Source organism: Limulus polyphemus, unplaced genomic scaffold, assembly GCF_000517525.1.
Source record: "Limulus polyphemus unplaced genomic scaffold, Limulus_polyphemus-2.1.2 Scaffold2964, whole genome shotgun sequence".
In the NCBI taxonomy this organism is placed as follows: domain Eukaryota; kingdom Metazoa; phylum Arthropoda; class Merostomata; order Xiphosura; family Limulidae; genus Limulus; species Limulus polyphemus.
This window is the reverse complement of record NW_013668574.1, coordinates 32661-46370: the sequence shown is the minus strand read 5'-3', so window position 1 is coordinate 46370 and position 13710 is coordinate 32661. Positions and strand designations below refer to the sequence as shown.

The 13710-nt window shown below is 35.2% G+C and overlaps 1 protein-coding gene across 1 annotated transcript in view; it reads left to right on the top strand.

Annotated features, from left to right (window-relative positions):
* The first annotated feature begins 2334 nt into the window (after positions 1-2334).
* The window catches only part of LOC106468325 (kinase suppressor of Ras B-like), a 24047-nt gene continuing 12671 nt past the window's right edge, over positions 2335-13710 (top strand). Inside the window, exon 1 of the mRNA XM_013928744.2 lies at positions 2335-2706. Within this exon, the coding sequence (XP_013784198.2) occupies positions 2687-2706 (20 nt within the window). The 5' untranslated portion in view covers positions 2335-2686. The remainder of the gene's footprint in view (positions 2707-13710) is intronic.

Below are 13710 nucleotides of genomic sequence, written 5' to 3'. Positions count from 1 at the left end.
TAGTATAATAAGTAAAGAAACAAACATCCACCAGTACACTACATGGAAACCACTGTCTCCTACCCTAGTATAATAAGTAAAGAAACAAACATCCACCAGTACACTACATAGAAACCACTGTCTCCTACCCTAGTATAATAAGTAAAGAAACAAACATCCACCAGTACACTACATAGAAACCACTGTCTCCTACCCTAGTTTAATACGTTAAAAGTTATTTTGAAACCGCTATATTTAAATTGGTTTAAACTGGATATAAGACATCGATTCAAAAAATCAAAAATCATATCCGAGGTGGTTATGGTCAATGAGTGAAACTTTGATGTATTGGGAATGTTATTAAATTTGAAACGATTTAGGTTTAGGTTTGGTAATTATTGTAGATTTTTAACATTATATAAAATCATCATAAAAATCACACTTTATGACTTTTATCACAATTGCTTCCTATATCACTGATAGCAAATAGATCATCTTCTCCCACGTGCGATTTAGGGTTGTAAAAAAACACGATTTACAGGGGCATAACATTTAATTATCAAGACAACCCACTAACTTTTTACGTTAAGCCGCGGATGATACAAAATTTCAACTTCTTCCATAACAAAACGTTTACAGAAGTCTATTAATCCATGATACTAACAACATTGGAAAATAAGCAGATGTTAACTTCAGTTTATTACTTCATCTGTTTAAAATATATATGGTAAGTTAACTTCAGTTTATTACTTTATCTGTTTCAAATATGTAGTAAGTATATGGAGTAAGTTTGTGTTTATGCTCACCAATGTTACCTGTTTCAAATATGTAGTAAGTTTACATTTATGCTCACCAATGTTACCTATTTTCAAATATATATAGTAAGTTAACTTCTGTTTATTACTTCACCTGTTTCAAATATGTAGTAAGTTTACGTTTATGCTCACCAATTTTACCTGTTTCAAATATATATAGTAAGTTAACTTCTGTTTATTACTTCACCTGTTTCAAATATGCAGTAAGTTTACGTTTATGCTCACCAATGTTACCTGTTTCAAATATATATAGTAAGTTAACTTCTGTTTATTACTTCACCTGTTTCAAATATATATGGTAAGTTAACTTCAGTTTATTACTTTACCTGTTTCAAATATATATAGTAAGTTAACTTCTGTTTATTACTTCACCTGTTTCAAATATGCAGTAAGTTTACGTTTATGCTCACTAATGTTAATAGAACCTGACCCACTTTAATACCGTAACAATACAATTCATTAATTCTATTTCATTTTAAATAGAACCTGAACCACTTCAATACCGTAACAATACATTTCATTAATTCTATTTCATTTTAAATAGAACCTGACCCACTTTAATACCGTAACAATACATTTCATTAATTCTATTTCATTTTAAATAGAACCTGACCCACTTCAATACCGTAATAATACAGTTCATTAATTCTATTTCATTTTAAATAGAACCTGACCCACTTCAATACCGTAACAATACATTTCATTAATTCTATTTCATTTTCGATAGAACCTGACCCACTTCAATACCGATAATATTTAATAATATAGAGTGTTACAGGCTCTTTAATACCGTTATGTGTGTTACAGGCTCTATAAAACCATTGTGTGTGTTACAGGCTCTATAAAACCGTTGTGTGTGTTACTTGCTCTACATAAACCGTTGTATGTGTTACAGGCTCTATAAAACCGCTATGTGTGCTACACGCTCTATAAAACCGTTGTGTATTACACGCTATTTAATACCATTGCGTGTATGTGTTACACGCTCTTTAAAACCGTTGTGTGTATATGTTACATGCTGTTTAATACCGTTGTGTGTCACACGCTCTTTAATACCGGTGTGTATGTATTGCAAGCTCTATAAAACCGTTGTGCGTTACACTCTCTTTACTACCGTTGTGTGTTACACGCTCTTTAATACCGTTGTGTGCGTATTGCACACTCTATAAAACCGTTATGTGTATGTGTTGCACGCTCTTTAAAACCGTTGTGTGTATGTGTTGCATGCTCTTAAAACCGTTGTGTGCATGTGTTGCACGCTCTATAAAACCGTTGTGTGTGTTAGACGTTTTTTAATATCGTTGTTTGTGACACGCTCTTTAAAACCGTTGTGTGTAATAACAACTAATTGTTTTTAACTTCCCGACTGTCTATACTGTGTGTTATGACCCTAGAATAGTGTGTTATGACGTCAGCGTCCCTGATCTTGGACTAAACAAATCAAAAACGGTTTTCATGTCAAAAATCCTGCACCCGACACAAGTTACTGTGCACGAGCGCGAGCCAACTGGGACTACCACGTGCACTGTAGCAGAGAAGCCCCGCGCTAGTGTGCCGTGCCGATCGATAAGCAGGAGCTAGTTTAGCTTCCCTTACGCTATGAACTCATTAACAAGTTAGCAGTCGGAGCTTTCTCACAGCAAGAATCAGTCACGTTTTTCTAAACTTGTCTGTATCTTCTCGTTCCCTCTAAATAACCCGCTTACTTGATTATTTTATCTTGCAACATTTAATCCAGTTTTTGACTATGTATGCCTAAATCACAAAATTCCCTGCGCGTGAGTATTCCCCGGTTAGTAGCTGGCTTCCCCCAAAACATGGAGTCCGAACGTGAAGAACTAAAACACAAGACTAACTAACTGCCTTCTTTAGTCATAAAAGCAACATAAAATATGGCCGATCGGAGGAAAAGGTAGGTAACTCATTTCCGTATATGTAACTTAAAGTTACGTTTACTCAGATAACTCGAGGACGTTATGAGAGTGTAAGATCGTCTGTAAACACATGTGGTTAAACAATGCATGTTTTATTTCTCGTTACACTGGAGTTGAAAACGTCACTTCAAACTGAATTACAGGGCTGTGTTTCATGAATTCAACATAATACAATTAAAATAATAATGATAATTTACTTTAAACTTTTGAAATAATGACTCCGATGGTATTTTGTAGTGAAAACAACTCATCTCTGTGTTTCAACTCAGAAAAATAATAAGTAACCTTTATTATCAGTTGACGTTTTGAATACTGACACAAGTTCAGTAGGGCAGCCTGTATACAATCACTAATAAATTACGAGCAACAGCCGTATGTTACAACATAGCTTTAAATAATGTTCCCACTTCAACTGTTTTGAAGGAGAACCAAAGTCAATCAGTAATGGTGACATGTGACAAACCAGCTACAAAACGGTTCACTAGTCCTGCCTACCAATCAGTAGTGGTGGCACGTGACAAACCAGTTATAAAAAGGTTCACTTATCTTGCCTACCAATCAGTAGTGGTGGCACGTGACAAACCAGCTACTAAACGGTGACTATTTGGTTGGTGGTGGTTTGATGGCTCATATAGTGACCATTTGAATCGTAGATAAAATATGTTTTTGGTAAAAAACAGCACTTGGTAAGACATTTAATCCACCGGGACTATACTTATTGTAGATAAAATATGTTTTGGTAAAAAACAGCACTTGGTAAGACATTTAATCCACAGGGACTATACTTATTGTAGATAAAATATGTTTTTGGTAAAAAACAGCACTTGGTAAGACATTTAGTCCACCGGGTGTATATTGGAAGTTCTGTTAGAAGCTAGAAATCAGATTGATGTTTTTCGTGTGAGAATGATAGATTTGTTCAAAACTACGCAATCAACTATGACGCTGAGAGATGATGTAAGATAGAGAAACTTATCTCTAAGTATCACGTTGAGATTATGTAATATAAGATCGGTTTCTATATTAGTATAACATATAGAACACATTTATTTTCTGTTTTCCCGTGGTTTAATCCATTTATAATGTGTACAACAAGAACAGAAACACAAATAGCTTAGTTAAGAATAACAGACATCTTGAGTAAAAGTAAACCTTGCTAAGATGGAAGAAATGCTTTTACCTATACATAGGATAGGCACGTGGGCGACATATAAAACAGCGCACCGCCGAGCTTCTACACAAACTGTACCGTGAAACTGCGCTTGTTGAAATACAAAGTGTCAGGAGGAAAATACGTGAATATGCTATAAATATCTCGTATTTCATGTCATTGCTAACGGTTGAATGTCGTAGAATCCTAAATTTTATAATAAAACAAAAGTACTGAAGACGGTTAAGGTAGCATCGTAACTTATTCACATTGCGGTCTTTCCAGTTGTTACGACTCCGATGTTACAAATCTTTACGTGATTTAATTTGTACAGAGGTTGAGTACGTGGTATTAAAACGAATTTCAACCATATTGTTACAGTCCATGTCGACACGTTCTATGATGACAATAGTCTTACAATGTAACTTCCATTGTAAAAAAACCCGTCGTAAAGCAGACACTCTTGACACACACCATTTCCCTTTCCACAAACCGTCTGGTGGTCTCCCAGCGCTCGTTTCAACAGTCCGGTTGCACAGAAATGCATAGGCGACTTCACCATAGTCTTCATAGCATGAATACCCGTATGCAACCATTGAAATGGTATGTTTTAGAAGCAACTTGTGTACACGTGACTTGTATTGCTTTTTTAGATATTTTTCTTTATTGTGATGCGTACTGTTGGCTGGGGCATGTGTATTCCCATCAGTTAGAAGACTTTTATAATACGACTGAGGTACGACTTCTTCTCTTTCTGGATGGTCCTTGTGTCCCACGTTGATCCATATTTCTTTGCCTCCCAATGGCATTAAGTATAAGGGATTGTTTGTTTGTTTGTTTGTTTTTTCATTTCGCGCAAAGCTACACGAGAGCTACCTGCGCTAGCCGTTCCTAATTTAGCAATGAAAGACGAGAGGGAAGACAGCTGGTCATCACCACCCACCGCCAACTCTTGGGCTATTCTTTTACCAACGAATAGTGAGATTGACCGTCACTTTATAACGCCCCCACGGCTGAAAGGGCAAGCATGTTTGGGGGACGGAGATTCGAACCCATGACCCTCAGATTGCGAGTCAAGCACCCTAACCACCTAGCCATGCCGGGCCACGTATAAGAAATTCTAAATCCCCGATTTAACTCTTCTTTATGAACTGAGTGTATGAATATTTTGCGTCTGTTAAATACTTTATGCGAAAGCGATCACTTTTCAGGGGCATCCTACTACTTACGAAACGCCAAACAATGTCTAAATGTAGTTCTGATACAAACCGTTCCACCGCAACTTTATATCGGCTTTGGTTGTCACGTGACTTGCCGATGTGTTTATTCAAAATAATTTTTAATATAACGCGCTCAATCTTGTATTTGATTATAAATATTACTTTATAGAACACTCGTATGGTACTGACATTAAGAAAGTTAAAATATTTTTTACACGTTCACTAATTTCATGTTAAGGGTAATGCACATTACTTAATATCTTTATCATTTACACTTTATCTATTTTTTGAGTAACACACATTAGTTTTGGTTATTTTATGATGAAGTTCGCCCACGTAAACAATTTCTTTTACTGTTGAAACTTCCGTGACGTATGAGGAATCGTGTCAATTTTCAAACGCTTTACAAAAGTTACTTAATTTGAAGATTAATTCAGAACTTCTAGAGATATACCAGCCCCCTAGTGGCACGGGGTAAAACGAATGAGAGTTTAGGAAATATAGAAAATTCTTAAGGTATACCAGCCCCCTAGTGGCACGGGGTAAAACGAATGAGAGTTTAGGAAATATAGAAAATTCTTAAGGTATACCAGCCCCCTAGTGGCACAAGGTAAAACGAATGAGAGTTTAGGAAATATAGAAAATTCTTATATCGAAACGCCAAGTTAACTTTAGAACTATAATAAACAATTATAGATTATATAATATGATACAAAACGACGAGAAATAGCATAATTTAACTATTTCCCGGAAAAATACCACAATTTACTTGTTTCTCCTAAAAAGACCGGAATTTGTTCTCAGAAAAAGATCAGAATTTGAGCGTTTCTTAGATAAAGACCAGAATTTAGGTCTTTCTAAAAAAAAAGTCTTTATTTCTCATAAAAATAAAATAAATTAATTTATTGTTTATCAGAAAAAAAGACCAAACTGGAGAATTTCTCAGAAGAAAATCAGTATGTTACTGTTTTTTATGGTAACTTAACAAATTGCTACAAACAATTTCTGCATTGAAGGCTGTTTTTTTTCCCGACTTACACTTGCCATTATCCACTACTCAGATCCAATGTTGAAAACAATTTTCACCCGAATAAAGCAGTCTATTCTTTGATAGGCATTCCTCACCTGGATAAAGCAGTCTATTCTTCGATAGGCATACCTCAACTGGATAAAGCAGTCTATTCTTTGATAGGTATTCCTCACTTGGATAAAGCAGTCTATTATTTGATAAGCATTCCTCTCCTGGATAAAGCAGTCTCTTCTTTGATAGGCATACCTCAACTGGATAAAGCAGTCTATTCCTTGATAGGCATTCCTCACTTGGATAAAACAGTCTATTCCTTGATAGGCATTCCTCACCTGGATAAAGCAGTCTATTATTTGATAGGCATTCCTCACCTGGATAAAGCAGTATATTCTTTGATAGGCATTCCTCACCTGGATAAAGCAGTTTATTCTTTGATAGGCATACCTTTTTCTGACTTGATTAATTTTATATGCAGAACCTCAATCCTTCTCCTTCACAAGTACAACAGGTGTTATCCAAGTAATAGTACTCTGTCCTTGTTCAAGTAATAGTACTAGGTCCCTGTCCAATTAATAGTACTAGGTCCTTGTTCAAGTAATAGTACTAGGTCCCTGTCCAATTAATAGTACTAGGTCCTTGTTCAAGTAATAGTACTCGGTCCTTGTTCCTTCGTGGCTTCTATCACCTTGAAAACCCCAGCTTGTTTTGCAAATGGGTGTCGTCTGGATAACTGGCATATTGGAGCTGCATCTCTAGTTTAAATCTTATAAAATATTTTATTTGTCCAGCCGAGGTCATAAGTTCCATAGGTATTATATGTAATCTATGGTACAGATTAGTTATAAGACCTTCACAGCTCTAGTCATACAACTCCTGTAAGTGAGCTAGTAAGCTATCTTTATGTGAAGATTTCACATAACACTTCTTACATCTTATCTCTAAGGAGACTGTTTCTGATATTTTTTTGATGTGGAAGTAGTATTTGTACAGCCTCATATCTTGCAATGTTCCATCAAGAATTCGCTCGGATTTCATGATTTGTTGTGTTCGTGAATGATAACATCCTTATTGTTCAAGAACATGAGAACTTTTCCAATCAATAATCTCTCGGGACAAGCTGAAGTGTTTGATTCTACTAGGCACCAGTCACCAGATTTAAAGTTGTTTCTAATTAGTAGTACATGGAAGACATTTCTCAGCTTTCATTCCAGACCGGATTGAAGAACAGTAGCCATAAAAACCAGTGTCAGTTAACGTATTCCAAGACATTCCATCAATGAATCCATTCACTTGTGGACTTTAAATAGTGAACTCCTTATTTAAACTGGGGCAGATGGAGTATTCTCAGTTGAGCTTAGACCCTTAAGAACAGCTAATTCATGTTTTATGGCGATTGGTCACCTCTTTTCTATCCCTTTTATCATCTTGAGCTCTGAGACTCATCCAAAGGGTATCGTCCTTAGCTTAGTATCACCTGTTTATTCCTCACAGTCTCGAGTATAATGTTAATGTTTTCCATAATATGGCAGTTCCCCTTTTTCTGGCATCCTTTTGGAAAAGGTTTGATTTCCTACAGCTTTTGTATGCAGTTCCTGACAATAAGAATTTCTAATTATAATTGAAACATCTGTTGTCTTATGTGTTACTTCTGTTCTGAGTAAACAATTGTACAATTAATCCTTTGCCATTATTTGATCTGATGGTCCCATAATTCCCGGATGGTGTTTTCTTTGTTTATCTCAAACTTTAAGTGATTCAAGCTCCATCTTAAAGTTCCCTTAAAGATGCACACATATTTTACTTTAGCCTAATTCACATACCCATGCCACTATGAACTAGTTGCGAAGCTATCATTTCACGTGATACATCTGGAAAAAAATAATTGAGCAAGTCTTTCCACATCTTCAGCAAATCCAACTAACGTCTCATTTTTCTTCTTTACTATGCTGCTAAGCTTTGCTATGGAATTTTCCTTCTGATATGACGTTCCAACTCTGTTTGATAAGGCTGGTTCTTTTAAATGAGCAGCAAACACAATGAAATGATTTGAAATTGAGATCGACGTTTCCGTCATAGTCTGTTGGTTCCTGGCTTAGCGATGCTTTTGAACTGTCCTACTAAATTCCGTAACTTGATGATGTAAGTGGAGTAGTACAGGAAGGTCCTGTAGTCATAACGTAGTACAATAGTAGTGGTAACAAGTGCATAACAGATGTGTTCTCATATTTCATGGTTATCGGTATTTGAGATTAGAATTCTTTGACAGATGCAGAGAGAACTGCGTAGCTGTTTTAATCCGTCCATTTGTCACTTCAGTTTCTATATGTTTTTTATCTTGGCGTGGATATCATTTTGTATATGTCCTATGGCTTTTTTGATCTTGTTCTTATAATTCTTCTGCTTTCTTTCAGCATTGTTGTCATATACATCTGTACTTCAATCTTGTTGCCATCTAGTTCATCGAGCGATAGGCTTAACTTAACAAATAACGCTAATCGCTCACTTACTTGATAACATCTCCCGTCTCTCTAATATTTCGTAGAAACGCAAACTCAAAATTTAAAAAACCGAATTAACTGACCAGGTCACTAATTTAATGGTCAACTAATCCTGCTTTGGCCTATCTCTTGTTATGTAATATTGATATCAGTTCCTAGACATCATGCAGTTATTACATCACACCCAAACTTCCTCAACCTCCAGACGTCGTGCATTTATTACATCACACCCAAACTTCCTCAACCTCCAGACGTAGTGCACTCATTACATCACACCCAAACTTCCTCAACCTCCAGACGTCATGCAGTTATTACATCACACCCAAACTTCCTCAACCTCCAGACGTCATGCAGTTATTACATCACACCCAAACTTCCTCAACCTCCAGACGTCATGCAGTTATTACATCACACCCAAACTTCCTCTAGCGAACAATACAGAAGTCTAGATTAAAATATACAAAACACAGCCTTCAACAACACACATACACTGTATATATAATACTATTACTAGTACAAATGATATTATCGCTAGGGCAGAGGAATAGATAACTGTCACATACTGTAATATTTCAGTATGCTTACAATTATTGTTATTTCCAAAGCACTGTTTACCACAAACTGTAACATAAATGAAACTGTAATTAAACGGAATATGGAGTGTTAATTGTTGATAACTATGTACAACCCGACATCAAACAGTGTTTTGATGGTTGATAACTACGTACAACCCTACATCATACAGAGTGTTAATGGTTGATAACTATGTACAAACCGACATTATACAGAGTGTTAATGGTTGATAACTATGTACAAACCGACATTATACAGAGTGTTAATGGTTGATAACTAAGTACAACCCGACATTATACAGTGTTAATGGTTCATAACTATGTACAAACCGACATTATACAGAGTGTTAATGGTTGATAACTATGTACAACCCGACATTATACAGTGTTAATGGTTGATAACTATGTACAACCCGACATTATACAGTGTTAATGGTTGATAACTATGTACAAACCGACATTATACAGAGTGTTAATGGTTGATAACTATGTACAACCCGATACCATAAAGTATGTTAATGGTTGATAACTAAGTACAACCCGACATTATACAGAGTGTTAATGATTGATAACTATGTACAAACCGACATTATACAGAGTGTTAATGGTTGATAACTAAGTACAACCCGACATTATACAGAATGTTAATGGTTGATAACTAAGTACAACCCGACATCATCACTACCTTATTTCTGTACTTTTTTCCATTGGCACCGCTACATCTGTATATATATACATATATATATATATGTATACGTATACGTAGAGTGAACTGACTCGAGTCATTCCTAGTAAGAGTGTTTGTGAACCAAATACGGTGTATAAACAACGCCGTGAAAACATAACCCTAACAATTCTGATAGAAAAATACAAGGCAACGAATTTAGTTAGTGAACAATATGTCATTTTTGTCCAGAAATTTGCTTTCTTTCGTTTTCTTAACCGTTAATATGCCTAAGTTTCCGATCAGTTGTTTCGAGTGTTATTAATGTAACTACCATATTGGTGTACACTTTGGGTTATAATAATATGTTTCAATCACGACATAATATATATTGTGCATTAAAAAAACTTACGTTAGTACATTTCAACGAACTTTTAAAGCATGGTTTGAACCACGTGGTTACTGTGCCAGGTGGATAGTTTACTTGCAGGTTTGAAAATTAGGCAGCTGTGATGGTAAGTTTTTTACAATACCTTATACGACAGCATCTAGTTCGTGTTGAGCATCAGGCCTCCCACAAGGGGGATTTAAGCAGCTGTTGTATCATCAATTTCATACGGTCGAATTTTACTTTTGGCCATCAAAAATTGCGAGACAACGTGCCCGGGAGAAGAAGGCCTCGTGCTAGCTCGTGCAATGTCACCTGTCCCACTTTATACAAATAAGTGTATCCCTGGCGAGCTTGCTAACTGTTGAAAAATCCCGTCACCAGGGTTAAAGAATTGGTACAAAACGCGTGGCTATACCCTTTGTGATACTGCTGGGACCGCGGCCAAACTGAAGGGTGCTCGTTATAGTATTGTATGGGGGAAAAAAAACCACCGACTTTGTTCCCCGTACTTTTACTAACCTATTTCATCTGTTCCTTTGAGCTACTATCAATACACGGGCCAAAAGCCTCGTCTCGTGCTCTATGAATAGCATCCACGTGCAAGGGCCAACTCTCATAAGAGAGGATTAAGAAAAACAAGGGGATAAATGATTCATTTTAAAAGGTAATACGTCAGATATGAATGTGAAAAGTACTTCTCTAATATGCGAATTTAAAAAGAGAAATATATATTATCTCATTAACAGCTAATAACATATGTAAGATTTGTTTTGTCTCAATCAGTCAGGCTTATTTTAGTTTAAAGTAATTTGGCATCGTTTTTATTATGTGTTATTATACGTATATATATATATATATATATATACTGCAATTAAATTACTTAGTTACCCCAGGCGGAATTTGTTTAAACTAAAGATATGAGCTGCTAATTGGCAATCTGATTTTCAAACTATATATAGTGTTTTACAGAAACCAAATTAGTGAAAATACATGTACAACGAAAAATTATTTATCCTTGTTTTAAAAGTTCACTAAACTGACTTCTATAACTTTTAGTACCTGAGTCATACAGCAGAAAGACTTCTGAAAAACAAGCACAACTAAACATAACTTTCATTTGGGTAAACATCAGCCACTTGACAAGTCGCTGTTTACAGCGTTAAATCAATTGTTCTAAGTGTAGCTAAACACTAACAGCTGATTCACGATGAATGAAACTTTACATCGCCACTAGTAAGTAATTATTAAAATCCAAATTAGAATATTTTATTAGTTATATACATATTTGTATTTTACTGTAACACAAGAAGTATATTTTATATTGAGAGAAACAAGAATTAGTGAATATTAACTGATAAAAACAACTAGTTGTGATGATATATGTATATTGTTGTAACAACAACTAGTTGTGATGATGATATGTATATATTGTTGTAGCAGCAACTAGTTGTGGTGATATGTAAATATTGTTATAACAACAACTAGTTGTGATGATATATGTATATTGTTGTAACAACAACTAGTTGTGATGATATATGTATATATAGTTATAACAACTACTAGTTATCATGATATGTATATATTGTTATAACAACAACTAGTTGTTATGATATGTAAATATTGTTATAACAACAACTAGTTGTGATGATATGTATATATTGTTATAACAACAACTAGTTGTGATGATATATGTATATTGTTGTAACAACAACTAGTTGTGATGATATATGTATATTGTTGTAACAACAACTAGTTGTGTTTATGATATATGTATATTGTTGTAACAACAACTAGTTGTGTTTATGATATGCATATATTGTTGTAGCAACAACTAGTTGTGATGATGATATGTATATATAGTTATAACAACTACTAGTTATCATGATATGTATATATTGTTATAACAACAACTAGTTGTTATGATATGTAAATATTGTTATAACAACAACTAGTTGTGATGATATGTATATATTGCCTGTAATGACACTCCAAACTCACGATGTGTATAATAACGATCCAACTGATCCAGCCCTAAAATATGTGCAAACTTGAAGTAAAAACTGGTATCTATCGGACTGTATTATATAAAGTAAAATTGCTTATTTCGGTTAAGGACTAAATTTTAACTATGTTTGTGAGGCGATACGTGTAGTTAAGCGCTGTTCAAATGTTCTAACCGTATAATTAGTTGCAGAACTCACTAGATCTACTAAGCCTTTATTCTGTATATACAAACAGTACAAGTTTTGTTTGAATTGAATGCTCTTTCTAATCTTCGGGGACATTTTTTTATAACTAAACTCCAAAGCTCTGTACCCAAACAAACGGAAAGTGTTATTCGTCAGGCTGCAGGCGGACAAGACACCAGTACTCCGCGCATTAAGCCAAGGTCGTGACCGCGAAGCACGAACGTACCTAAGCCACGCGTCTGGCACGCTCGAGTGGTCTGCCCGGGCTAAGTACATGCCAGCTGCTGCTGTACTCGTGCAGAGAATTTAGAATATTGTTAGAAAAGACGCAGAGCGATCGGTAACGTAGCTTGTGTAGCCTAAAATATGAAATAAATAAAGCATGAACTGGAAGAAAAGAAACGAGATTTATGAAAATAAAGTAAAACGCACGTTTCGAAATTCGTGAATACATCATAACATTTGTTTGAGTAGTTGAAGTGGATTTCTGGGAATCAACGTTCGATTTGAACTTGCTTATATATATATATATAGACAGTACATTATCGTAACATGTATGAAGTGAGGGGGATGTAGTAACTTAGTGATAGCTTCTCTGTTACAGGGGCTCTTTAGATTATAATTTACAGATTCTTACAAAACTATACTAACGAAAACTAGGTCAAACGTCCAGTTCAACACCTAATCTTCCTTGCCTAATAAAACTAAATTATTTACCATCTGCCTGAGGATCTAGGTACTGATGTCTTGGTCTTATATTTGGTGTCTTTTTGGACTTATTGTTAAAACAACACGTCACTTATACCAGTTACTTATACGAGACCAATGTTACCATCATTAGGTCGACATTCCAAATAAGGCTCCAATAATTTTCCAACCTTCTAAATTATGAAACACTTACAGAGAAAACTCTTTAGTGGCTAGTTGAATTCATTTTTATTAGGAAATAAAACTAACATTCTACTAGTGATAATACTGGCCTGATTATCTCCAGTCTGGAGAACACGAGCTGTATTTCTACTAGTAATAATACTGGCCTGATTATCTCCAGTCTGGAGAACACAAGCTGTATTTCTACTAGTAATAATACTGGCCTGATTATCTCCAGTCTGGAGAACACAAGCTGTATTTCTACTAGTGATAATACTGGCCTGATTATCTCCAGTCTGGAGAACACAAGCTGTATTTCTACTAGTGATAATACTGGCCTGATTATCTCCAGTCTGGAGAACACAAGCTGTATTTGTACTAGTAATAATACTGGCCTGATT